The sequence below is a fragment of the Ursus arctos genome, unplaced genomic scaffold, assembly GCF_023065955.2.
Source record: "Ursus arctos isolate Adak ecotype North America unplaced genomic scaffold, UrsArc2.0 scaffold_36, whole genome shotgun sequence".
Taxonomy (NCBI): Eukaryota; Metazoa; Chordata; class Mammalia; order Carnivora; family Ursidae; genus Ursus; species Ursus arctos.
The window spans coordinates 21,939,666-21,966,878 of record NW_026623050.1 but is presented as its reverse complement, the minus strand read 5'-3'; the positions used below and the strand labels follow the sequence as shown (position 1 = coordinate 21,966,878).

The 27,213-nt window shown below is 35.2% G+C and overlaps 1 protein-coding gene across 5 annotated transcripts in view; it reads right to left on the bottom strand.

The window, feature by feature from the left end:
- The window catches only part of TCF12 (transcription factor 12), a 374,787-nt gene that overhangs the window by 84,969 nt on the left and 262,605 nt on the right, over positions 1–27,213 (bottom strand). For all 5 annotated transcript variants that reach the window (XM_057306207.1, XM_026518560.4, XM_048219597.2 and 2 more), the window contains one exon: positions 24,544–24,608. In XM_057306207.1, the coding sequence (XP_057162190.1) occupies positions 24,544–24,608 (65 nt within the window). The remainder of the gene's footprint in view (positions 1–24,543; positions 24,609–27,213) is intronic.

Sequence of the window (27,213 nt, the reverse complement as noted above, 5' to 3'; positions counted from 1 at the left end):
TCCATTTCATCTGGGTTGTCTAATTTGTTAGCATACAATCATTCATAGCATTCCTTTATAATCCTTTTTATTTTTGTAAGGTTGGTAGTAATACTCCCTATTTTCGTTTCTGATTTTAGTGATTTGAATCTTTTTTTCTTAGTTCATCTAACTAAAGGTTTGACAATTTCTGATCTTTTCAACGACCCAACTTTTAATTTTGTTGATTCTGTTGTTTTTTTATTCTCTATTTTTAAAAATTTCTGCTCTAATTTTTATTATTTCCTTTCTTCTGCTGGCTTTCAGTTGACTTTGCTCTTCTTTTTTTAGGTTCTTATGGTATAAAGTTAGGTTAACTGATTTGAGATCCTTTCTAATGTAGGCATTTACAACTATAAAATTTCCTCTGATCACTGCTTTCACTGCATCTAATGTTTTGCTATCCTGTCTTTTCATTTTCATTTGCTTTTTCAGGTTTTTTTTTTTTTTTTAAAGCCTATTCAATAATGCTGTAGCAAACATGAAGTAATCAATGTACTAAACCAAAGATCATTACACCTTTCAGAAATGCTTAAAATTAAGAAAATTTTTTCAGACTCATCAAGAGGCACATTCCTCTTTGAACAGAGTTGGTATCTTCCTTTATAAAGGAGAAAAGTGAGGAAAAGAAGATTTCAAGCACCAGACAATATTTATGTGTACATGAAAAGACTACATAATATCGATATAATTATTGTTTATTGCACAAATTCCAACAGATATGATCCTCAAAAGATTGGAAAAGGAAGGTGTGCTTATCAGACATAAAGGAGAAACAGTTTCCCTTAAGATAATAATCTCCAGAAGAAATGCTGAAATTGAGAAAATATACATAATACATGTATTATTTCTATTTCTATAAAGACCATTAGCAATGACTCTCCTGATTATGTTACTTGGGTGAGTAGTACGACCCAGGAATCATCAAGTCTTCCACACATTACACTGAAATTTCCATTGTCACACCTGTTTTGTCTTTCTTTTTATTTTGCCATGCTAGGCACATTCAACATACCTAAAATAGCAATCAGAATATGGTTCACAGTATGCTAGATGGTACATATTATTACCACCCTGTTTGAGGGCAGGGGTCATGTACCTTGAAATTTTCCTCTAAACATCACTAGTCTTTTACTAAGATGTTCCCTTCTCAGTGTAAAACTTACTTTCAGGATGGCATGCTTTGAGGCACCTGCTGTATTTATTATATCATGTATATTTTCATGTAGAAGGCACAAAAGAAACTGGACATTTTACACATATTAACAAATACCTGACAGGAGATGGGCATTCATAGGTCTCTTAACAGTGCTCCTTACATTTCCCTGGCACATAAATTCTCGCGGGCAAATAAGATGATGATTTACACTAGGGGTCAATTAACAAAGGCCTGCAGGTCAAATTGGGCCTGTTTTTGAAAATACTTTTATTGGAACACAGTCTCACCCATTCATTTATGTATTGGCTATGGCTGTTTTCATGCTACAGTGGGAAGAGGTGAGTAGTTCCAATGGAGAATGTATGGTTAGCGAAGCTTAAAATATTTACTGTCTGGTCCTTTTTGGAAGATGTTTATTGACCCCATGTATAATGCTTTGGTGGAAGGACAAAGGACTAAGTTTGGAGAATGGTGAAGAAGTCTAAGTTGTAAGATAAAGACAGAGAAACTTTTAGATGAGTAAAATGTAGCCAGTGAATTACTTCTTCAAAGAAGTTAAATACAGTTATAATAAAGACTCAGAGAGGCATAAAATAATCTCAATCGTGACCAGGAAAATACATTTCTTATATTCCTAAAAGTAGGCAGAATGTCTACAAAAACTTTGATGTCCTAGAAACAGCACGGGCTTTGGAATTAGCTACCCTGAGTTCAAAACCTGCTGTATGATCTTGGGCAAATTATCTAACATTAATGCATTAGGTTCCTTTTGTATTATGGGCATATTACTAATTTGCTCACAGGGTTGCTAGGAGAAGTAAGTAAGGGTTAAGTAAAACTGAGTAGCATAGTTTTAGGCCCTAGTGAAAATAAAAAAACTCAATTTCATTTTTTCTTTCCCCACAGATTACCACATTGTAAGGAACACAAAAGAATGAAAATGAGGTGAAAGACATTTTATGTACTGTTTCCTGGGCACAAACTCTATCCTAAGTCAGGAGACCTTGTCTGCCCTGAATTCAAGCTGGCCGAGTTACAACTCCCAATGGTTATGGTAAGAAAGGATGTTGGAAATGAGAAAGAGAATGGACAGGCCCCTAGAGAGAGGGTTGACAATTAGAAGCTAAATCCAAAGAGGAGCGTGACAGATTCAAACTATATCAATAGAGATCAAGAATAAACAGAAAACTGCCAACTTATTCTGAAAATGATTCAGCAGTGTGTGTTTGTGTGATAAACTCACATACAGCATACAAATATATACACATACTGAGCGAAAGAAGAGGAATGCGTATGCATAAATGTGGTGAACTATTGATGTAACTTCATTAAGAGCACATGGACATTCACTGTATTATTCTTGTAACTTTTCTGTGGGTTTGTAATTTTTCAAAATAAAAAGTTGGAGAAAATCAGAATAAATATCAAGGATTGACTAGCATACTTACAAATGTATCATCTCAGTTAATATTTACTGTAATATTATTATAAATTATATGTCATACCGATAACAAGTAGTAGAACCCTAATTTGAATCTAGGTCTGTTTAAGAGGCTCCTTCTTCAATACAAAGAAGACTTCGGCAATACTCCAGGAACCTAATTACCACTTATAAGACTGTTAACTTGAAAAAATAGAAGTGACCTGTAAATGACTTTGTGGATTACAACCCGAAAACTATTATCTATAGAACGCATACTGGTAGATTTTGTACATACGCATGAAATAAAGGAAGGGAAAGAACAAATGTTTTTAAGAGAAAACTTTACTTGTTATCAATTTTAGTGCTGATAAACCTTTCTCCTTACTATAGATAGATACGGAGATATGGTTAGGAAACATTCTGTATTCTTGTTCCACAGTGAATATTAACACCAAAACCCCCATAGATGTTCTTCACTCAGCTGTCCTAATCACAGAAATAACCACGTCTCCCTGTTCAGTCTGTATCATGATTTACATGATTAGGCAAAGTAAATGTAGGAGAAATGGTTTCTTTTTAAGAACACAAGGTGATATTTTATCCTATTAATTAAAATGAATTGTTCAGTACTATAAGAAGTACAAAAGAAGTTTAAGACGTTTTCTCCATAAGGATTTGATAATCTAGGAAATAATACCACATGAAACTATGGAAAATGACTAAAAAAAAAATCAAGGGCTAAACTATATGAAGCCTAACATTTTGATATTCTACCACTAATAAAATTATGTATTTTTCTTTTATTTGATTCTTCAAACATTTTGGGAACACTAAAGCACAAATAATAAACTACTCTAATTTTCCCCCTAAAATAAAATTACGTATCAGCTCATATTATTGATTTTCCTGCCTGCTTAAAAACAAATGAGAAGCATTATTGATTACCACTGATCTTGTCCTGGAGGTATCTCAGGCAAAAAGAATACACAATCCCAGAGGTACAGAACTGGGCAAAGCAGTTTTATTCTGCCGAGCTGTCTCATTCAAGGCAGAATTAGTTTTCTGAAATGACAGACTGCTAAATTTCTTAACACACGCTTAGAAAAGATCTTTTTAATAGTCATCTAGAACCTCAACTGTGAAAAATATATCTAATTACTGAAGAATAATCAATGAAGGTTCATCCCTGGAACACTAATATAGCCTAGATTATTATAATAAAAACTACAGTAAGTTTCATTTCATTTTTTATATTTATTTTAAGTTTCACATTTTAAATTAAATATGACAAAACTTTGGCCTGTAAATAAAAAGAAAAAAATCCCCATTTCGTATGGAATTTTAGTAGCCTATGTAATATATTTTTTTTTTCACAGTTCTGTCTCCCTCTTCAAGTGCTTGAAAAACCCTGACTCTAAAATGTGAACTTGAAAAGACTTTCAGTGTAAGTCTTCGTAGTGATACTGACTAAAAAGCTGAGAGGAATAAAGTAGTGAGCGTGGCCAACATAATTTACTGATGTAACTTCTTAAGTATCTTGGAAGGTACTCTATATGCGATTTAATAGGAAATGCAGAAGAATATCGTATTTAAGAATGGCGGGGCTCAGTAGCCCAGAAGATTCAAAACCACAATGCAGTAATTTGGATATTCTTTACCCTTAAAATAAAAAGTGTTTGAAATCTTGATAAACATAACGTGCTTCCTCAGAACTGCTTTCTACCATTAAATGGCTTGGCCCAAACACAGTACTAAATATACTCTGATATCCATTCATAACTTCCGATTAAATAAGGACCTAATTAACCCTATGTCAAAAATTGTTAGTATCATTTTATGATGAGAACTTTGAAGCACTAACTCATCAGTGATTTGTTTTCTAGAAAAATAAGACGCATAGTATCTAATGTTATAGTTACACATCACAAAAAATTTAAAATATTTAACATGGACTTATGGAACCTTTGCTGTGTACTTTCTATACAATTCTTTAATTTCATGCCTATATTATAGCCCTGAAACGGTGCACAGTTTTAATATATAAAGGCAAGCAGCTGTTCCTAGATTTGTCTTTTTGAAAGGGGAATGTACTAATTAAAGAGGTAAAAAAGTACAAAACACAATCATGATAAAATAGAGAACATAAAATGTTTAAATTTCTGAGTTCTTTATACTGTATCGTGTTTCTTTTGTCCCTGGTGGATGAAGAAACAAAATTGTTCTAAGAGCAAAATTAGTATCGTATTGCCATATTTGTAACTGGTTTTTTTACTTGAGAAACATCACAGTACAGTTTAGCTATAAATCCACTTCAAGTTTCAGAGATTATGACAGGGAAACTGGAGAGTGACAAAGAAGCCTCTCACAATCAAAAAACTCAGAGGATAAAGGGAACTTCGGCAAAATACAAATGCAGGGTTTTCATACTGTATCAGTCTTCTGTTAATTTTTTACAAATAATTAAAAAACAGACTGTAACAAATTTTGAATTTGTAAAACACTGATATTTGTGAAATAATTGTATTATGATGCAAATTCACTTACATTGAAATTCCAGGGATATGTTAGCAATTATCAGCATGTTGTTAAAGAATTCTATCCTGAGAATCTCATTAGATAGTGATGCAAACTACAGTTGTTATCATTCTGAGAACAAAGGGATCTTGAATGAGTAATCAATAGCAACTGGCAGAAAATGAGACATTAATTATGATCCTCTCTAGTGTTTTGTCTAAGGCAAGATTTCATTAAATGCTTTGTGCAACCTGAATAGTTCCAAGTCATTACCAACACTTTGGACAATACATTAATTGAGGGGGAGGGGGACTGAACGGGGAAACAAAGTAAAAGAAAACCTGAGATGTTTCCATTCCTTCCCCCAGGTCAATAAAAACACACCAACTATCACTACCCAACTATTAGGCTTGTTCTTTTACAAGCCCCAAATCTTATAATCTCAACATGGTCTCTTGAAAATTTAATTATCATTTTCTATACTTAAGTGTCAGGCAGGTTTGAGAAGATAATGACAGTCATCCATCAAATGCATGCTGCCAGCGCAATCAGCCTAACCTTTAAGAAACTACCTACCTACTATTAAATTAGTAAAACACGGTAATCTTAGCAGTTTAAATTTCCCAATCTTCTTTAATTAGCCGTAGCAGAGGGAAATTTTACCATCTTAATATTTCATTTTCACTAATTTTTCTCTTAAATTTTCTCTCAAGTCCCGCATCAGCCAATGAAAAGATATCGAGTAGGAAGGTATGGGGTATAGATCAATAAAGTAAGACTTTTCGGGTATAAATAGAAAAACTATGATGAAAACCATTAAAAACCATTTTAATATATCCAGCATTTAAATAATTGCAAATATGCAATGAGAATGACTTTCTTTTAGGTTTTTATAGGTTTTCCTTAAGAGAGTCCCTACTTTCAAAATGAAAAGCAAACTTTTCCTGAGGTTAGTAAGTAAGCATACTCTAAGTCCATCTTCTTCCTAAGTGAGCAGTTTTTCTGAATGTGTGAAGTTAGAAACTTCCTTGTTAAATACAGTCCTCTGAAAGCCTTCCTGCTAAGTTACCAGTGTGCCTTTAAACCCTTTCTTTTGCGAATAAAAAGAATCCTGCTATGTAAGGTGCTAACCAACATTAGAAGAACAGGAGATAAAGAAATGTCATTTCTCTTTTGCTTTTGTGGAAAAGGTATTATGTAGTCCTAAGATTTTCAGCAGAGTTCTGATACTTAGAAGCCACTCCTTTTCCCTTTAATGCTAGCTTTCAAATCTTGTAAATGACTACCACCTCTTCCCAATCCCTCGCATTTGAAGAAAACAATTAAGACGAACATAAAACACAGTACAGCAGTAGGCATACAGTTAGGTATGCAATACTTTTTGAACTGAAACATTCTGTACTGGAACATCTTCTAAAAGTTAAGCTTTTTATTTTGGGAATTTTCAAGTATAAACAAAAATAGAAAAAAAAACCCCAGTATAATGAACCTTCCTATACCTTTCACACAGCTTTTTTTTTTTTTTTTAAAGATTTTATTTCTTTGAGAGAGAAAGAGCTAGTGAGAGAGAGCGAGAAAGAATAAGCGAGAGCTCAAGGGGGGAGGAGCAGACTCCTCCCTGAGCAGGGAGGCGGATGGCTCAATCCCAGGATGCTGGAATTATGACTTGAGCTGAAGGCAGACACTTAACCAACTGAGCCACCCAGACACCCACCTTTCACCCAGCTTTAATAACTGCCAGCATTCTACTGTTTGCTTCATTTATTCTGCTATCTCTCAGTTCTTGGTATGGCCCCATAATTGACAACAATATCTTACAGTCAGTCATGTAATGTCCAGTCTGTGGTCACCTCTTCTGTCATTTTTTTCCTGAGGTGGTGTCTAATCTCCAGCCATTATTTAATACACTCTTTTCTCCTAAAATAAGTTTCCAGAAGAATCATCTGACTTTTAAACAATGTTCCCAAACAGCACTGAGTACTACCAAAAGTTTTTTCCCTGCCAAGTAACCTCTGCATCATCTTTCTCTGGCTTTTTAACAGAAACAGGAAATTATACTTGCCTACTACCTGATACTTTAAGATGAGATTTTCCTTCCACAAAACAATTTATTTTACCTATGTTCCAAACTCAGAAGCTCACTCTGCAGGTAGCTGATGGCTTATTACCCCGGTTATATATTCCTTCCTAAATCACAGAATTCAGATTCTAAGGTTTTCTGAATACCCACTGAATACCAGTAAGCACAGCCCCTTCACAGGCTACTTCATGAGTGAATCATCTCTTAGAAAGCTTCAACACTGATCCATAGCCACTTTTATGTCTTTTTCACATTCTTGACTCCCAAAAATTCTCCCATCACCATCAACTAATCTATTGCCAAAAGGATGCAGTAAATACTGGAAACCACTTGACTCCTGCCAATTTTTAAGTCCAATATTCAACTCTGACATGACCTATTCTTGCAACACCCATTGCTCCTTTATTACTTATTGTACTTGTTCTTTTGTCTCAAGATATTCAGTATCTTGACTTCTTTTCCCCAGTCCCAAAGTTTAATCATGGCTTCACTTCCTTCCTTTGAAAACTAGCCCACAAAGTCTATTACTTTAACCATTATCTCACCACTACTTCGATTCCTCTATCCTTAGCCATTTACCAGCTATGAAACATTGGATAAACTACATAATCTCTGAGGCTTCAGGTTCCTCAGTTGTCAAATGGAAAAACAGTTACACCAACAGCAGCAGCAGCAACAACACTTCTGTCATATGCAAGGACCACATGAAATGTCTGTAAGGTGCTTGGCACAATGCCTAGCACTCATAAACATATGATATATGATAGCCCTTATGTTTAGGCGTACCTTGTTTTATTGCACTTTGCAGATACTGCACGTTCTACAAATTGCAGGTTTGTGGTAAGCTTTTGCCAAGCAAGTCCATAGGCACCATTTTTGCAATAGCATTTGCTAACTTTGTGTCTCTGTGTCACATTTTGGTAATTCTCGCGATATTTCAAACTTCTTTACTACTACAATATTTGTTGTGGTGATCGGTGAGCAGTGATCTTTGACGTTACTATTGTAATTGCTTTGGGGCCCCACGAAGTATGCCCAGGAAGATGGCAAATTTATTTGGTAAATGCTGTGTGTGTTCTAACTGCTCCACGGACCAGTCGTTCCCATCTCTCTCCCTCTCCTTGAGCCTCCTTATTCCTTGAGACACAACAATATTCAAATTAGGTCATTTAATAATCCAACAATGGCCTCTAAAAGTTCAGGTGAAAGGAAGAATCACAGGTCTCTCTCTTCAAATCAAAAGCTAGAAATGATTAAGCTTAGGGAGGAGGGCATGTCAAATGTGGAGACAGGAAGAAAGCTAATCCACTTGCACCAAACAGTTAGCAAAGCCCATGAATACAAAGGAAAGGTTCTTGAAGGAAATTAAAGTGCTATTCCAGTGAACATATGAATGGTAAGAAAGCCCAAGAGCCTTAATGCTGATAGGGAGAAAGTTTTAATGGTCTGGATAGAAGATCAAACTACTGCGAACTACAACAGTCCCTTAAGGGAATGCCTAATCCAGAACAAGGCCCTAACTCTCCCCAAGTCTATGAAGGCTTAGAGAGTAGAGGAAGCTGCAGAAGAAAAGTATTCAGTTAGAGAAGTTGGTTCATAAAGGTTAGGGAAAGAAGCCATCTCTGTAACATAAAAGTGCAAAGTGAAGCAAGTGCTGATGGAGAAGCTGCAGCAAGTTATCCAGGAGATTTGGCTATTATAGATAAGTAATGAAGGGGGCTGCACTAAACAACCGATTTTCAGTGTAAATGAAACAGCCTCCTATTAGAAGATGATGCCATCTAGGACTTTCATAGCTGAAGAAGAGATGTCAATGCCTGACTTCAAAGCTTCATAGGACAGGCTGACTCTCTTTTTAGGGGCTAATGCAGCTGGTGACTTTCAGTTGAAGCCAATCCTCATTTGCCATTATGAAAATCCTTGGGCCCTTAAGAATTATGCTAAATATACTCTGCTTCTGCTCTATAAATACAACAATAAAGCCTGGATGACAGCATATCTGTTTACATAGTTTACATGGTTTACTGAATACTTTGAGCCCACTGTTGAGACCTGTTGCTTAGAAAAAAAAGAATCCTGTCAAAATATTATTGCTCATCAACAGTGAACCTGGTCACTCAAGAGCTCTGATGCAGATGTACAATGAGATTACTGTTGTTTTCGTGCCTGCTCACAAAACATCTATTCTGCAGCCATGGATCAAAGAGTAATTTTGATTTCAAGTCTTATTATTAAAGAAATACACATCATAAGGCTAGAGCTGCCTTAGACAGAAATTCCTCTGATGGATCTGTGCAAAGTCAACTTGAAAACCTTCTGGAAAGGATTCACCATCCTACATGCTGTTAAGAACACTTGTGATTCACAGGAAGATGTCAAATTATCAACATGAACAGGAATTTGGAAGAAGTTGAGTCCAACCCTAATGGATGACTTGGAGGTGTTCAAGACTTCAGTGGAGGAATTAACTGCAGATGTTGTAGAAACGGCAAGAGAAGTGGAATCAGAGCCTGAAGATGCAACTGAACTGCTGCAATCTTATTATAAAACTTGAACAGATGAGGAGCTGCTTCTTATGGATGAGCAAAGAAAGTGGTTTCGTAAGATGGAATCTACTTCTGGTGAAGACACTATGAAGATTGCTGACATGGCAACAAAGGATTTAGATCTTATAGTAAACATAGTTGAGAGGATTGATTCCAATTTTGAAAGGTCTACTGTAGATAAAATGTTATCAAACAGGATTTTGTGCTACAGAGAAACTGTTTGTGAAAGGAAGAGGACATCGATGAGGCAAACTTCATTGTTGTCTTATTTTAAGAAACTGCTACAGCCACCCCAACTTCAGCAACCACCACCCTGATCAGTGAGCAGCCATCAACAGTGAGGCAAGACCCTCCAAGAGCAAAAATATGACGACTCACTTGAAAGCTCAGATGGCAGCTAGCATTTTAAGCTATAAAGTATTTTTATTTTATTTTTATTTTTTAAAAATTTTTCATTTATTTTTTGAGAGAGAGAGAGAGAGAGAGAGAGAGAGCACAGAGGGAGAGTGACAGGGAGAAGCAGACTCCTCACTGAGCAGAGAGCCGGATGCATGGCTCGATCCCAGGACCCTGAGATCATGACCCAAGCTGAAAGCAGATGCTTAGACGACTGAGCCACCTAGGCACCCGTATTTTTTATTGTTTTTAATGATTAAAAAATTTTATTTGGGGCGCCTGGGTGGCACAGTGGTTAAGCATCTGCCTTTGGCTCAGGGCATGATCCCGGCGTTATGGGATTGAGTCCCACATCAGGCTCCTCCGCTATGAGCCTGCTTCTTCCTCTCCCACTCCCCCTGCTTGTGTTCCCTCTCTCGCTAGCTGTCTCTCTCTGTCAAATAAATAAATAAAATCTTTAAAAAAATTTTTTATTTACTTTGCGGGGGGCAGAGGGAGAGGGAGAAAGAGTCTCAAGCAGACTCCATGCTGAGTGCAGAGCTCCACGTGGGGCTCAATCCCACGACCCCAAGATCACAACCTGAGCTGAAACCAAGAGTCCGATGCTCAATTGACCATACCACCCAGGTGCCTGGCAATAAAGTTTTGGTTTGTTTTGTTTTTTTTAAAGATTTATTTATTTTTAGAGAGAGAGAGAGAGAGTGCGAGTGTGTGCATGAGAGAGGCAGCACATGCATGAGAAAGAGTAGGGGGTTGTCAGGGGGAGAGGAGAGAGAGAATCTCAAGCCGACTCCCCACAAAGTGCAGAGCCCGACATGGGGCTCCATCTGATGATCATGAGATCATGACCAGAGCCAAAATCAAGAGTCAGATGTTTAACCAACTGAGCCACACAGGTGCTCTTGCAATAAAGTATTTTAATTAAGATATCTACATTGTTCTTTTAGACATAACGCTACTGCATACTTTAACAGACTACATTATAGTGTAAACATAACTTTATATGCACTGGGAAAGCAAAAAATTCACCTGACTCACTTCATTGTGATATTTGGTTTATTGCAGTGATCTGGAGCTGAACCTGCAGTACCTCCGAGGTATATTTGTATTATCACTATCATCATTAACCTATCCAGTCAAACATTTGCTATCTATGCTTCTACATTTGGTCTGCTGAGTACTACTGGAATAAAAATTAAAACATATATAAAACTATATAGGCTAAGTCAATAGTTTCTGGTCTCTAACCTGAGGTGAATCATCAACACCTCTTGCAAAGCCTTTTACTTGTCCCTAGAGAGCTCGCAGAATTCAAAGAATATTTTCAGGTATTTTATTTCAAACAAACAACATATGCCCTAATCCTTCTGTTATAAAAATCTCAGTAAAGTGAATGTCTACCTTATGCTTGAATACATCCAGGGAGAAGAAAGTCACTATCCATCAAAGTTGAGTATTCCATCCTCTATACTATGAGAACATTCCTTCTTACATTGAGTTAAAATCAGGATCACTAACTCCTACCCGTCATCCAAAGTTTTAACCTTAAAAGTTACAGAACAAGCCAAATTATGCTTCAAATATTTGAAGATGCTTCTCATGAAAGTCTTAAGAGCAGACAGCCCTCAATCCTTCAATCCCATGTTAGAGTTGCAAATTACCTTATTTGCAAGTTTTTCTCCAAATCAGTTTTAGTTTACCTAAGCCTGTTTTGAAATGCATATGCTCAGAATGGTATACAGTATAACTTCCTTATTCTAAATAGTATGTTTCTAATAATTCAGCCTAAGACTAAGGTCCTTTCTATTAGGCTTGCTGTTATGAAGAAATATCCAAATTGTTCTTTAAAACAACTAACTTTAATTAAACCTCTTGGAGAAATAGCAGGTCAATATAGCATTGGCTACATATGAAAGCCCCTTAATTCTCTTAATTATCAGAAACACATACCTGTGTAGGAAAAACTTGTGTTTTGATGGAAAATTACACATTATCTGGAGTAGGGTCAGTTCTGTAACTATGCACTCCACCTTTGTAGCAAGAAAGAAGCCATAGTTGATATGTAAATGAATGAGAATGGCTATGTACTAACAAAACCCATTTACCAAAAAAAAAAAAAAAAAAAAAGGGAGTGGGAATATCTGGCTGATAGCCGTAGTTCGCTGACCCCTAATCTAGAACACAACGTTCTAGGTTATCTGATTCTCATTTTATGGGAGCTATTTTACAACTCTATAAATTGTAGGTAACCGATAACAATGTAAAATAATTCTTATCTAGAGACCTGCAAAAACATTCTTCTCAGTGAGGGAATGAACAGTTTTCCACTCTCAGTACCTCTACCACTCTGCTCCAAAGGAGAAAAAAAAGTTTGATCTACATCGGAACATTAATTTCCATAATTTTTAAAATTTATTTTTAAATGTTTGCTACTGAATTATAGTTGACATATGTTTTAGTTGCAGGTATACAATATAGCGATTTAACAGTTTATGTATATATTACTCAATGCTCATTCACCACAATAACTGTTGTTTCCATTTGTTACCAGGTAACGTTATTACAATATTACTGACTGGAAGTACTCCCTACGCCGTGCTCTTTATCTCCATGACATCTATCTTGTAACCGGAAGTTTGCATGTCTTAATTCCCCCTCACCTATTTCATTCACCCCCCACCTCTGGCAACCAAGAGTTTGTTCTCTGTATTTATGAGTCTTTTTCTGTTTTTGTTGGTTTGTTTCTTTTTTAGTAATTTCCATAATTTTGATCTATGACTGTGTCTGTTTTTGGATTCTCTTTAGAACTGGTTCTGACACCTTAACAAATTTCTTCACTGATGAGGTAAAATCTATTTACTTTTTACCTGTAGGAGAGTCAGGACTTAACGTATTTTAACAAATTTATCTTTTAACATGTGCGATGTGCTGTTGTTATAGGGTAACTAAGATCTGTCTAAACCACCTTCTATCCCACTGTTCATGCTCATGTTCTAGAGCAATCAGGCCATCTCAAATAGTTTCCTTGTGTCCAGTTTGTAAATTCTCTTGTATATCTGGAACCAGAATTACCTTTTCTAAGAAACACCTGTATTTTTTATCCTGCCATGTGTCCAATCTGAAACCCTCACAGGATAAAACAGAAACTCTTTGGTCAGGCATTCAAAGCAACATCCTTACAATTCAAACACCTCACACCATTCCTCAAAACAAGTATTTCATTCAAGCCAAACTAAAATGCTACTATTCCTAGAATACACATTCACTTATTCATTCGAAATACATTTATTCAAAAGGTATTCATTGATACCTTCTATTTGTTAGGCACAAAGTTGGTGATGAAAATACAACAAACAGCCATTGACCCTGCCCTTACAAAACTTATACTTTCGGTGGGAGAAAACTAAGGAAGCAGCTACAAGATGTGTTGAATATTATTACTTCTATTTATATTAGTCATATGTTCTCTTTCCCTAAGATGTCTTCCTCTCTACTTGTTCAAATTTTGCCCATTCTCCAAGATTTTAGAGTTGTATACTTCCTTTGCAATATCTTCTCTGTATCAAAATCACATTAATTTCACTCTCTTCTGAGTTCTAACTCACATCTGTGCCACTTTCTTGAGATTTACTACAAGTTATCTTATCATCTTAAATAATTTTCTGTGTGTACAGAGCTAGTCTCCCCCATCCAGAACATAAGCTTCTTGAGGACTGATGCTAAAACTTTTATATCCTGTTGCCTGGTCAAGATTCTTATACATGGTAAGACAAGCAAATTCTTGTTGATTCCTTATCTTTTAATCAAGTCCTATAGTGTGTGAAGCTCTTTCCTTGACATTTTCACCAAGAAGCAGGAGAGAAAAGATGAAGCATTTAAATTGTAAGTGAATTTGGTTTGCTTTTAAAATGGAAGTTACAATAGATTTTTTTAAATTGGGAATGTAGTAGTTATTAAGGGCATAATAATTTTTAGATAAAAAGGGATTTCTATTAAAAATAAAATAAAGAACAGTAAAAATACTAAAATCTAGCCAATGAAATGTTAAAATGCAATGAACACATTATGTTGTAGAATATGGATCTGTAATTAGTCTTATGAAATCTGTGCAAAACTCCCGTTATTTGATTAAAGTAGTTTTGAAATAAAGTAAATCACCTCAAATACTTAAGAAATTTATTTTAAATGTATAGAAATTTATTAAAAAACTACCTCAAAACCAAAAGAAATCTAGAGATGAAACAATCAGGGTTACTAATACTTTAAAACACATTAAAAATTCTGTCTTAACAACTTAATTTTATGAGTAAAAGCAATGATAGGGTTCAAGATACACCACTTCCAAACATGGTACCTTGACACATTGAATAGTTTAAGATGAGGAGTTTGAGAAACTGCCAGGAGCAGGAAGGTCATTCTAACTGCTCCCTCCCAGGCCCTTCTTCCCTACAATAGGCCATAGCATCCTCATGTGAGAGGACCTCCCTATGCCAGGAGGAAAGGAACATCCTATTTCCAAAGACAAACGGATGTCAAGAAGAATCTTAAGAAATAGGCCTTATTAAATTTCCCCTAGTTTACTACAACTACCTCATACTCCTTAATCTGTTCATATTCTTCCATGACTATCCACTCTTCATCAATCCTAGCATAAATGTACATAAGTCTGTGTCTTTCAGCCTTCATTTTTTTTTTTAAGATTTTATTTATTTATTTAACAGAGATAGAGACAGCCAGCGAGAGAGGGAACACAATCAGGGGGAGTGGGAGAGGAAGAAGCAGGCTCATAGCGGAGGAGCCTGATGTGGGGCTCGATCTCGTTAACGCTAGGATCACGCCCTGAGCTGAAGGCAGACGCTTAACGACTGCGCCACCCAAGCGCCCCTCAGTCTTCATTTCTTTATGAAGACTGTAATAAAACTTATATTAAGTAAATCTGCATGCTTTTCTCCTGTTAATCTGTCTTTGTCAGTTTGCTTTTCAAACCCAGCTAGGAACCTTAAGAGGGCTGAGGAAAACTTTTCTCCCCTACGGGCAGTAAGACTTTCTCATATTCTTGTGGATATCTTAGCCTGGGTAAATTATTCCACAGGCCTCACCCTTTAAAGGTGTCTCTAAGTATACTGTCAGAAATCACCTCATCAAGCAACACAGTTAAACTCTAGAACTATTTGTTCTCAGTGGCTAAGGAAAATTGTCCTCCTTAGGACAGCAGCCTTATGGGAAGGAGGGGGAGGCAAGAGAAAGAAAAAGAGAAGTAGCTATACCACAAGAATCTTTTATGAAGCAACTTATAGTCCTGTTACCAACTAAAAATGATTCTGTTCTTGAAATTACCACGGAATTGCAAGTCTAGAAGGGACTGGAAATTTGTTCGTCCACTGCACTTAAACTTCCTGCCATGAAGAGAAAACCCACAGAAGCGCTGGGTAACTTTACTATAGACTTGTAGTTCCTTCTTTACATATCCTAGATATCGGTTCTTTGTCAGATAGGTTTTGCAAGTATTGACTACCGGATGTGGCTGTCAATTCATTTTTTTTTTTTTTAAGCCTAGGCCTTTTTATAAGTCTTTAATTTTGATTAAGTCTAATTTATCATTTTTTTCTTTTGCGGTTTTTATCTTTTTGTATTCAGTGTAAGAAAGCTTTGCTTACTTACCCCCAAATTGAGGAGATATTCTCCTATGTTTTCTTCTTAAAGCTTTGTAATTGTAGCTTTTACATTTAGGTCTAGGATCCATCTTGAATAATTTTTCTGTTTAGTGTGAGAGGACTGACATTTATATCTGTCCATATGAATATCCATTTATTATTGCATCTCTTAAAAACAAAACACCCTTTCCTTTCTCCACTGGACTACTTTGGCAAACCGCTAAAAATCAAATCAACCAAATAAAGCATGGGTGTACTTCTGGGCTATATTCTGTTCCAGTGTCGTATTTCTCAGTCAGGCCAGTACTATGCTGCTTAATTGCCAGAGCTGTACACCAAGAGTGTTAGAGTCAGGTAGAATACATTCTCTAGCACTGCTCTTCACTTTTCATTTTTTAAAAACTGTTATTTACATACAATAAAATGTTCAGATCTTAAGTGAACTACTCAATCAGTTTTGATGAATGCATATCAAGACAGACATTTCTATTACTTCAGCAACAGGGGTCCCTATATAGAAGAACCCTCCTATTGGCAACCACTGATTTGATTTTTATCAACACAGGATAGTTTTGCCTATTACAGACGTTCATACAAAAGGAGCCATACAGTATTTTTGAGATTTGACCTGTTTTTAGCATAACATTACTGAGCTCATTAGATCATTCCATTTTATTGCTGAATGACACAGTGTATGAACATGATACAGTTCATTTATCCATTATCCTCTTGATGAACATCTGGGTTTCCAGTTTTAGGCTAAAGTGAGTAAAACTGTTATAAACATTTTTGAGGAGAAAGCTTTTTTGTGAACAATGTTTTCACTTGGATAAATATCTGGGAGTAAACTGCTGAGTCTTGGGGCAGATACATGTTTAACTTTATAAGAAACCGCCAGCTTTCTAAAGTCATTATACCATTTTACAGTACCGCTAACAATATATCATCTTTTTAATTTCAGCTATTCTGGGTAGCTGTATACTGATATGTCACTCTGGTTTTAATTTTCATGTGCCTAACAGCTAATAATGTGGAACTTTTAATGTGCTGATTGCCCATTTGTATTTTTCTTTTTTAAAAAGATTTTGTTTATTTTTGAGAGCAAGAGCAAGAGAGAGAGAGAGAGTGGGAGAGAGAATCTGAAGCAGACTCTCTGCTGAGCACAGAACGCAAAGGGGGGCACGATCCCACAACAGTGAGATCATGACCTGAGACAAAACCAAGAGTCAGATGCTTACCTGACTGAGCCACCCAGGTGCTCCCCATTTGTGTTATCTTATGTGAAGTGTCTATTCAAGTGTTTTGCCTATTCATTTACTTATTTTTTAAGTAGGCTCCATGTTGTAGTGGCTGAACTCATGACCCTGAGATTAAGAGCTGAGCTAAAATCAAGAGTCAGATGCTTAACTTACTGAGCCACCCCGGTGCCACGTTTTGCCTATTTAAAACAAACTGGGTTGCTTGTTTTTTATCATTGAGTTGTCAGGGATCATTTTATTTGTCAGATATATGAGTTGCAAATACCTTCTCCCAATCTGTGGCTTTTCTTTTCATTTTCTTGATAATCACAAATTTTTAATTTTTTAAAAAAAGATTTTGTTTATTTATTTGAGAGAGAGAGGGAATCTGGGATCATGACCTGAGCTGAAAGCAGACACTTAACCGATTGAGCCACTCAGGCACCCCTTTAAGTTCAATTCATCAGTGTTTCTTTCATGTTTGATGCTTTTATGTGTTCCCTACGAAATTTTTGTTTACCTGTAAGTGGCAAAGACATTCATCTATTTTTTCCCCAGCAGCTTTATTACTTTAGCTTTTATATTTAACTCCATGATCTATCTCAAATTTGTGTATGGTATAAGGTAACGGTTTAAGTTCTTTTTTTTCTTTTCATACTGATAGTTCAGTAGTTCCGGCACCATATGTTAAAAAGATGTTTTTTTCTCACTGAGTTGCTAGAGTGCTGTTATCAAACATTATTTAGCGTATAGGTGTGGGTCCCTTTCTGGACTCTATTCTGTTAATGGTCTGTCAATCTTTATACTATATCGTCTTGATTAGTATTGCTTTATAGTAAGTCTTGAAATCAGGTATAGTCCTTTCTCCTTTCTTTTTGGATTGTTTTAGCACTTCTTAATCCTATGCCTTTCCCAATGAACTTTTATTTTCATTTTTTCCCCAAATTTTTATTTAAATTTTAGTTAACACACAGTGCAATATTGGTTTCAGGAGTATAATTCAGTGGTTCATCACTTACATGTAACACCCAGTGCTCTTCATAACAAGTGCCCTCCTTAATACCGATCCCCCACCTCCCTCCCCCTCCCTCCATCACTCCTCAGTTTGTTCTCTATCATTCAGAGTCTCTTGGTTTGTTTCCCCTCTCATTTTTACTCCCCTTCCCCTATGTTCATGTTTTCTTTCTTGAATTCCACATATGAGTGAAATCACATGGTATTTGTCTTTCTCTAACTTATTTCACTTAGCATAATACACTCTAGCTCCATCCACGTTGTTGCAAATGGCAAGATTTCATTCTTTTTGATGGCTGAGTAATACTCCATTGTATTATATATACACCATATCTTCTTTATCCACCCATCAGTCAATGCACATTTGGGCTCTCTCCATAGTTTAGCTACTGTTGCTGATGCTGCTATAAACATCAGGATGTGTACTCCTTGGAATCTGTGTTTTTGTATCCTTTGGGTAAATACCTAGAAGTGCAACTGCTGGATCACAGGGTAGTTCTATTTTTAACTTTTTGAGGAATCTTCATACTGTTCTCCAGAGTGGCTGCACTAGTTTGCATTCCCACCAACAGTGTAAGAGGGTTCCCCTTTCTCTGCATCCTTGCCAACAGCTGTTGTTTATGTCGTTAATTTTAGCCATTCTGACAGGTGTGAGGTGGTATCTCATCATGGTTTTGATTTGTATTTCCCTGATGATGAGTGGTGTTGAGCATCTTTTCATGTACCTGTTAGTTAGCTGGAAGAAATAATCTTGTAAATGTCTAAAAAAAAGAATGTTAGAATTCTGATTGGGACTACATTAAATCTATGGCCTAATGGAACTGATATCTAAATGATACAGAGTCTTCCAATTCATGAACATGGCATATCTATTTATTTAGCTCCTCTTTGATTTCTCCCAGCAATATTTTACAGTTTTCATTGTTCAAGTCTTACCATCTTTTGTTAAGTGTATCCCTCAGTATTTTATGCTCTTTTAGGTAACTATAAATAGTACTTTTTTGTTAATTTCATTTTCTAATTGTTCATTGCTGGTGTGTAGAAATATAATTAATTTTTAGATTGATTTTATATCCTGTGACAAAGCTAAAGGTTTATTAGTTCTAAAAGTTTTCATGACGATTCATTTGGATTTCCCATGTGCACAAACATGTCATCTACAAATTCAGCTTAATTTATCCCCTTCCAAATTGTCTTTTTTTTTTTTTTCTTGCCTTATTACACCAGTACATAAAATTCAAGTGATAAGAATGGAAATTCTTACCTGGTTCCTAAGACTGAGGGGGAGGGGGCATTTAGTCTTTCACCATTAAATATGATGTTAGTTATAGATCTTTCATGTATGTCTTTTATCAAACTGAGGAAGTTCTTTCTATGATTAGTTTGTTGTGAGGTTTTATCATCAGTATATCATTTTTGTTGAATACCTTTTCTACAACTATGGAGATCTACTGTATTTCTCCTTACTTCTGTTAATGCGTAGAACTAAACTGACTGATTTTCAAATGTTCAACCAAACTTACATGTGCTGTTTTACTGCTTACCTCGTAAAATGAGCTGTAAAGTGTTTCCCACTTCTCTATTTTCTAAAATAGTTTGCATGAGATTTGTATTTTTCCCCCTGAGCATTTGAAAGAATTCACCAATGAAACCATGACCCTCAAGCTTTCTTTGTAGGTTTTCTCTCACAAACAACTTTTATTCCCCCACCTTTATTTTATTTTACTTTAATTCCAGCATAGTTAACACACAGTGTTATATTAATTTCAGGTGTACAATATAGTGATTCAACAATTCCGTATACCACCTGGTGCTCATCACTCTTTGTGGGTTTTTGAAATGAATTATTTTTACTAATGCACAGCTATTCAGACTTTCTGTTTATCTTGTCCCTTTTTGTAAGTATTTCTCAAGAAATTTATTTCACCTAAGTTGTCAAATTTACTGAGTTAAGTTATTCACAGTATTTCTTTATTACCTTTTTCATGTATATATGGTTTTAATGGTACTCCCTTCTATTCTAGATATTGGTAAATTGTGTTCTTTCCTCTTCTTCCCTCTCTCACTTTGTCTTAATCAGTCTAGCTAGGAGTTATTAATTTTATGGATCTTTTAAAATAAATTCTGGTTTTGTTGGATTTTCTATTAATTTTGTAGTATTACATTGATTTCTGCTCTTATTTGTATTATTTGCCCCCTTCTATTTATTTAGTGCTTCATTTTCTAGCTTCTTAGGGCAGAACCTCAGGTTGTATACTTCGGGTCTTTTTTTTGAATACAAGCATTTACAGCTATACCTTTTCTTCTAGGCACTGTTTCAGCTGCACCAACAAATTTTGTTATATCATATTTCATTATAATTCAGTTAGAAATAGTTTCTAAATTCCCTTCTAATTTTTTAAAACAACAGATTGTTTACACATGGGTCATTAACTTTTCAAATAGTTGTTTTTTTTCCTAAGTATCTTACTAACTTCTAATTTAATTCTCTTCTGGTCAGACAATATGCTATATGATTTCAAACCTTTTCAATTTACTGACACTAGTTTTATGGATTAGCACATGACTCAATCCTGTTGAACAGAATATATACCCTCAAAATGAATGTATATTCTTCATTTGTTGAGAACGGCATTTTATAAATATCAATGAGGTCAAGGCAGTTGATACTGAACTGTTTTTTGTCTAGTTATTTTGTCAGTTGCTAAGAGAGATATTAAACATTTAACTATAATTTTGTATTTACTTCTCTCTTTAATTCTATCAATATTTGCTTCATCTATTTTAAAGCTCAGGTTATATACCTAAAGTTATTATCACTATGTATCATTTATCATTGTTGTATCTTCCTGACGTATTGACTCTTATAATTTTATCATTATCAAATGTCTGTATATAGTGAGACTGGCTATAATGGGAAAAGAGGATGGCTAAGAAGCAAATGGTATGGGTAAATTTCCAAATAACTAAGTGCTACCTGAGTTTAAAGTTATTTGTCATTTTCCAAAGCATATAATATCTGAAAGCTGATGAAACTTAAATCTCTTTGAAAAAAACCAAGACCCTGCCTCTTCTGGGTTTGAACACTTGGAGAAAAACTTACAAGAACTACTTGAACACATACTTGCTTAACAGGTATCAGGGAAAAACTGTTGTAATGATAAAAGGATTTTTCATACCACAGTGAAGTATTATACTTATGGTTAATAAAGATGTTGGCTTCTATGTTCTGTGTTGAATCAATTAAAAAAATTCAATTGCAGAATGATCTATCAGTGTTTCCAGTAATACCGCTACACCAGCTTCCTTTTAATGGCTCATCAGTTATGGGATTGCCATGAAAGTAATATGAGGAGACTCATTTAGCAACATATTATTACATCATCTTAACATGAAGCAAGGTCCATCAGGCATTATTAAATTAGACTGAATTTTGTAGAATGTCAGCAGCATTTTATGTACATTAATAGGAGAGTTAATGTTCCTTTGGGAATTATGTTGAAGAAAAATGGTTTCAAAGTGGTGTTTGGATATAATTTTGCAGTCACTGTTTACATTTCCTTCTATTATCATTGCGTGGTTAAGATTTTTATGTCACTTGTGAATATGTAAGACAAAATGGGAGCCAATTTGTTGTTTTAGTGTATTGTCTTCTCTGACCCCTGATAACAAATACTGTTTGGAATACAGGTTTTTCTTTGAATAGGAGTGATACATCTTTTTTAACTCTTGAATATCCTGAGCTTACTATTTAGGCCTCAAATCCGCTGGTGCCATCCATTATAATTTTGTCTAGCAACTGCAGCATAGCGAGAGCTAACTAACAATAATAAATAGCAACGCCATTGTTCCTTTCACAGACAGGAATTCTTTTACTTGTTTTAAGAGCCCTCCTATTTTCACTGATGCCATTTGTCTTTGCTGCAGTTAAATCTCTCCTATGTGCTGAATTTTTGGCTTCCTCTTTGGGGCTCATGCATTAGTTCTGTGAATTCTTTACAAATAAATCTTTCCCTCACTTGAATACCTTTACATTTCTTGTATATAGCAATATTGTTATTTTGCATTTCATACATCCTGGTAATGTTGTTTCTCTTTTCCGCAGGCCTGCCAGATCTCTCCAAAATGTTATAAAACAATTGTTAAATAGTGATCTTATAGTTTCTTCCTTTTTTATACTCTGTAGATGCTTACATTTGGCATATAGAGAAGAACTGAGTTTCTCAAAGCATAATCCCTAGTCCACGTGAATTAGCATCACCCAGGGCACTTGTTGAAAATATAAATTCCCAGGTCCCGCCTAGACCAAACAAATTAAAATGAAAGGGTAGTAAGGGTGTAGACTAGGAACCTGAGACTGTTACGCTGCAGTATAGTTACATCGTAGTTAAAAGCATCAACCCTATGTTTAGAAGGTTCACCACTTGCTAGATGCGTGCCCTTGAGCAAATTACTTACTACCTCTGGAAAGCATCCATTTTCCAATCTGAAAAATGGGTGTTGTTAATAGGATTAAATGTAATCATGTTTAATTCAATGCCTGGCTCAATTCTCAGTAAATGGCAGCAACTGTTATTACAGTGCTATGTGTCTAGGTTTAAAATAAATGTTTTCTGATATGAAAATTAAATCTGGTATTGTACACCTCAAACTAATATAACACTGTATGTTAATTATACTTAATTATATAATTATATGTTATATAGTTATATAATTAAAAAAACAAAAATCATGAGAAGAAAGGAATTAAATCTGGTATAAACACATATTAATCTTTGGAAAAACTGTTAAGATTTGTCTTTTCAAAACCTGAGAATTATATAAATAGAGCTTACCACTGATCCTAACTAAATAGCAATACCTTTGCCAAGGGAGTGTAAAAAATGTACGTGGAAACTCATTAATATAAGCATTAACTGATACATTAGATGCAGCTGTAGTTTCTAAGAGCTTACAATCATTTTTCCCTCAAGTTTAGCAATAGTGTTAACATTAGACCAGTGGCTCTCAAACCTTTTGGTCTCTTAAAAATAATATTAAGGATTCAAAATAACTTCTGTGAAGTTTATCTCAAGAATGCAAGGATGATTTAACATAACAAAGAAAATCATTGCAAGTTACCCTATTATAATACCACTACTGGGCACTGTTTCAACTCATCCTCTGCTCCAGCATTTATCCATGTGTGCTCTTACATGTGTGCTTCATTCATGCACACGCACTTCCCAATCTATGTAGAGAGGATGGTGAGAATAAAGGAGGAAAGAATCACTGGAGTTATGCGTTACCAGCCTCTGATGGGGTTGTGCCAAGGATTTGTGCTAAGCCTCATTTCCCGAAGCCAAGTGAGAACTCCAAGCGATTCGATAAGGGACATTTCATGGAACAACAATAATGACCTTTTCTGACGAGACTGCGAATATAATGACTTGAATAAATAATACAACCCCCCCAAAACAAAATAGCTTTTGTTTTGTAGATTATATGAATGGAAAAAAAATTTTAAATGTGGATTTATTTTGTAAAATGCTTTCATAAGTACATGGAATTTAACTTTCAGAGACCTATAAAGTAGTGGAAGCAAAAGTGCTAATTCTATTTTTCAAAAGAGGAAATCGGTGCAGAGATGGGATTGAAGGTTAAATGACTTGTCTTAGGACCATCGGTCAGTAACTTGTAAAGATGGGATTTGAACCTAAGTCTTCTGACTTTGAATGGCACAATTACAGGATATACATTAAATGGAGTCGTACTGTTAGAAATGAGAATTAAAATTGGCTCAAATGCCCATGTCTAAAATTAGGGTGGACCTCATGAAAGGCATGCAGACGGCAGAAAACAAATGCCATACATTCTGCCTTTCTATTCTTTTTGGCTTGATTCTGATGGGAATCTATAGGTAAACTGAGTGTTCAGGATTCTCTCTAAAGATACGAGGGAGAAGGCAGAGAAGATGGCCTTTAGTAAAAATACAACATGCTAAGGAATATGGAAGAATTGAAACAATGTTTCCAAGTCAAAGAGACTTTTGGAAGCCTAAGGAATTGGTTAGAGTGTAAGGACTGAAATGAAAATACTTAGAACATTAGCAAGTTTAACATTACAGGACAGTAAAGCTACACAGAGCAATCGTATGTTCTTCATGTAATATATCAGCAGCTCTGTTCTTTTTTATGAGGATATCTGCAAAAATCATTTTCAGAAATGATATAAGAATTTTGGAAAGGGATAGGAAGATAATTGTTACTTTGCTTCCAGTTAAAATGGAGGTAAGTTATGAAAATCTTTGATGATAGAGAAAGACAAGCCTGGTGAATTAGGGAAGAGAAACCATTTTAAGCAGAGGGAGAAGAAAATATGTTTGATTACTAAAATCTTACCACATTTAGTCACAAATTAAAGGCACAAATAATGGTGAAATTGGATCAATTTCTACTTTCTCTATCAAAGCCTTTATTTATGTGTTAAAAATGATCTCACTTTTGTATTTATTAAACTTACTTGACAGCCTGGTAATCCGGTGTCTCTGCTGTACAGGGAAAATGAGCCTCTCTCTGACGTTTTTCCTATAAAACAAAAAAAATAACTATATACAAAAATCCTCATTTATTGACAACTGATTTAACTTCTAGACCATTCACAGTAATTATACTGTGATTTGGAAGTACAGAGAACAAATCAGAAACAAGAAGATAAAATCCAATAAATAAAATTTAAACAACTATCATTCTAGTCAGTTTAACAAATTCTGACTTTCACATATTAGCATGTATTTTATTAAATACTTTCTGTTGTGAAACACTGAAAAAATATTCAAAAGAATGGGAAAGAATAGACATCTATATAGCCAACAGTACAATCTACTCAGCAGGTAGAATAATGTTTTCCCACATTTGCTTCAGACTATTTCTCCTTCTCCTCTTCTCTCTCTCTCAGAAATTAAAAGTGTAGATACAGTTCAATTGTCACCCCAGACCTCATGATAACCATTAGCAAAAGGTTAGTATACATGATTTCCATGTAGATTTTGAAACTTTTAACATATATTTATGTAAACAAAATACATTACTGTTTGTGTTCAATACATTTAAACAGATGGGATTATATAGTATCTACCCCTTTTGAAATGTGCACTTCCATTGCAAAATTATGCTTTGAGATACATGTTGATAAGAGACACCTAGTTCATTCATTTTTACTGCTATAAAATGTCCCATTATACAAATAAAACCACAATGGATCTATTCTCCTACTGAGAAAGAGACTATTTCTAGTGTTTTTTGTTATCAGGAAGAATGGTGAAACACGTATCCTCGCATGTGTGTTATACATACACGTAAGACTTCCTCTAAGACAGACACAGAAAGTGGAACTGCTGGATTAAAGGATGCACACTTTCAACTTTCTATGTATTGCCTTACTATTCTCTGAAGTCATCCTGTCAATTTATAGTCCCAGAAATGTGTAAGAATTCCTTTTGGGATTATATCTGCAGTTCCAAAGTTGGATGGTTAAACGTCAGAAATGGTATGGGCCAGTTCTAGACGAGAGGAGATGTGCCACCGTGCTGTAACTGACAGCAGTTCTTACTTATCTGCTTTTCAACATATTGTTCAGTAGAGTAAATTTACGAATATTATATAGGTTTTAACTAAACAGTCTCTCACAGACATGTTGCTCAAAAAGATTTCTGTGAACATCAGTTTGATGTTATTATCAAAGATGGAGACACAGATAAACAATGACAATGGCAGAGCTAATTTTCTCCATTCCAAGGTAAAAACAGTAACGATATAATTAAATCTCACCAGTTATCCAAAATACGTAAAATTATTGAGGCTATATGAACTTCCCCATAATTTTCATTATACATTGAGGTATTAGCTTGTGATTATATAAAAATGTATAGTTTAATTTTTAAAACTCCACACACAGATGGGATGCTCAAAATTATTTACTGATACAGTGCGTAAAATTTAAAAAGACTCGGGAGACATAGGCACTAATATTTGATTATTTTCATTGACATCTACGTGCCACAGTGGCCAACTGATGTAAAATCTTGTTACTCCAAATTTGGCACGTACTGACTTCTTAGATATACAAAATAATCCTTGTAATAACAAAGCTAGCTATTAGAAGATACTGTAATAACTTGGGGTATAATTTCGGAGCCCATTAGGACGTTATAGCACATGTCTTAAAAAGCACTTACTGGCTATTAGTGTTGAAGCACATATTTCAGGTGAAGTAATGCCAACACATAAAAATGCAGATTTATGAGAAAAGGTTAATTAATGTGGTCTATTTGCCTCGCAGTCTCACCATAAAGCAGTAGGTTCTACATAAAGAGCTTTAATTTGCAACATATACATATGGAATAAAAAGGAAAAAAAAACTGTAACTCTCACAGGATATATCATTTACAAGTAAGACTGCTTATAAGAGTCAAGATGATCTATGGGGATTTTGGACTCGACTCTTCTACTCTTGGAATCCAACCTCACAAAACCACGAAAAGATTGTACTTTTGCAATTGTGACACACACACACACACACACACACACACACACACATACACACAATTCCTGTGCCTCATATCAAAATGGATCAGAAATCCTGCTGAACCAAGAGACTGAAGGGAAATGCCAAATCAGAATGACTGGCAGACAAATTACTGAGGGAAAATAAATAACAGCACACATTTATGGTCTGAAGGTATTACTTTATTAATCAAATAAACAAGTTTATGAAATATTAAAAATCATTCTCAGTACATATCTTTTTTTTTTTTTTTAAATAGGAGCCCAGCACGGGTTTGAACTCATGACTCTGAGATCAAGACTTGAGCTGAGACCAAGAGTTGACACTTACCCGACTGAGCCACCCAGGCACCCCTAACGTGTCTTCAATTTTAAGAAAATACCACCTTTAAAAACAAATCATGTCCCATATACTTGGCAGGACAGAACTGGGAGACTATATTAACATTTTAAACAAACACCATGGAGTTAAAAAAAGACTATATTTGTCTTTCATCACAACATACCATCAACTTATTATTGGTTGAAATACTCAATAGGCCCTTTCTACCTTGCAAATTCCTCTTCCTGAAACATTAAACAAGTAATGAAGACTTAAAGTTAAATAACAAGTTATGGTCCGTTTTAT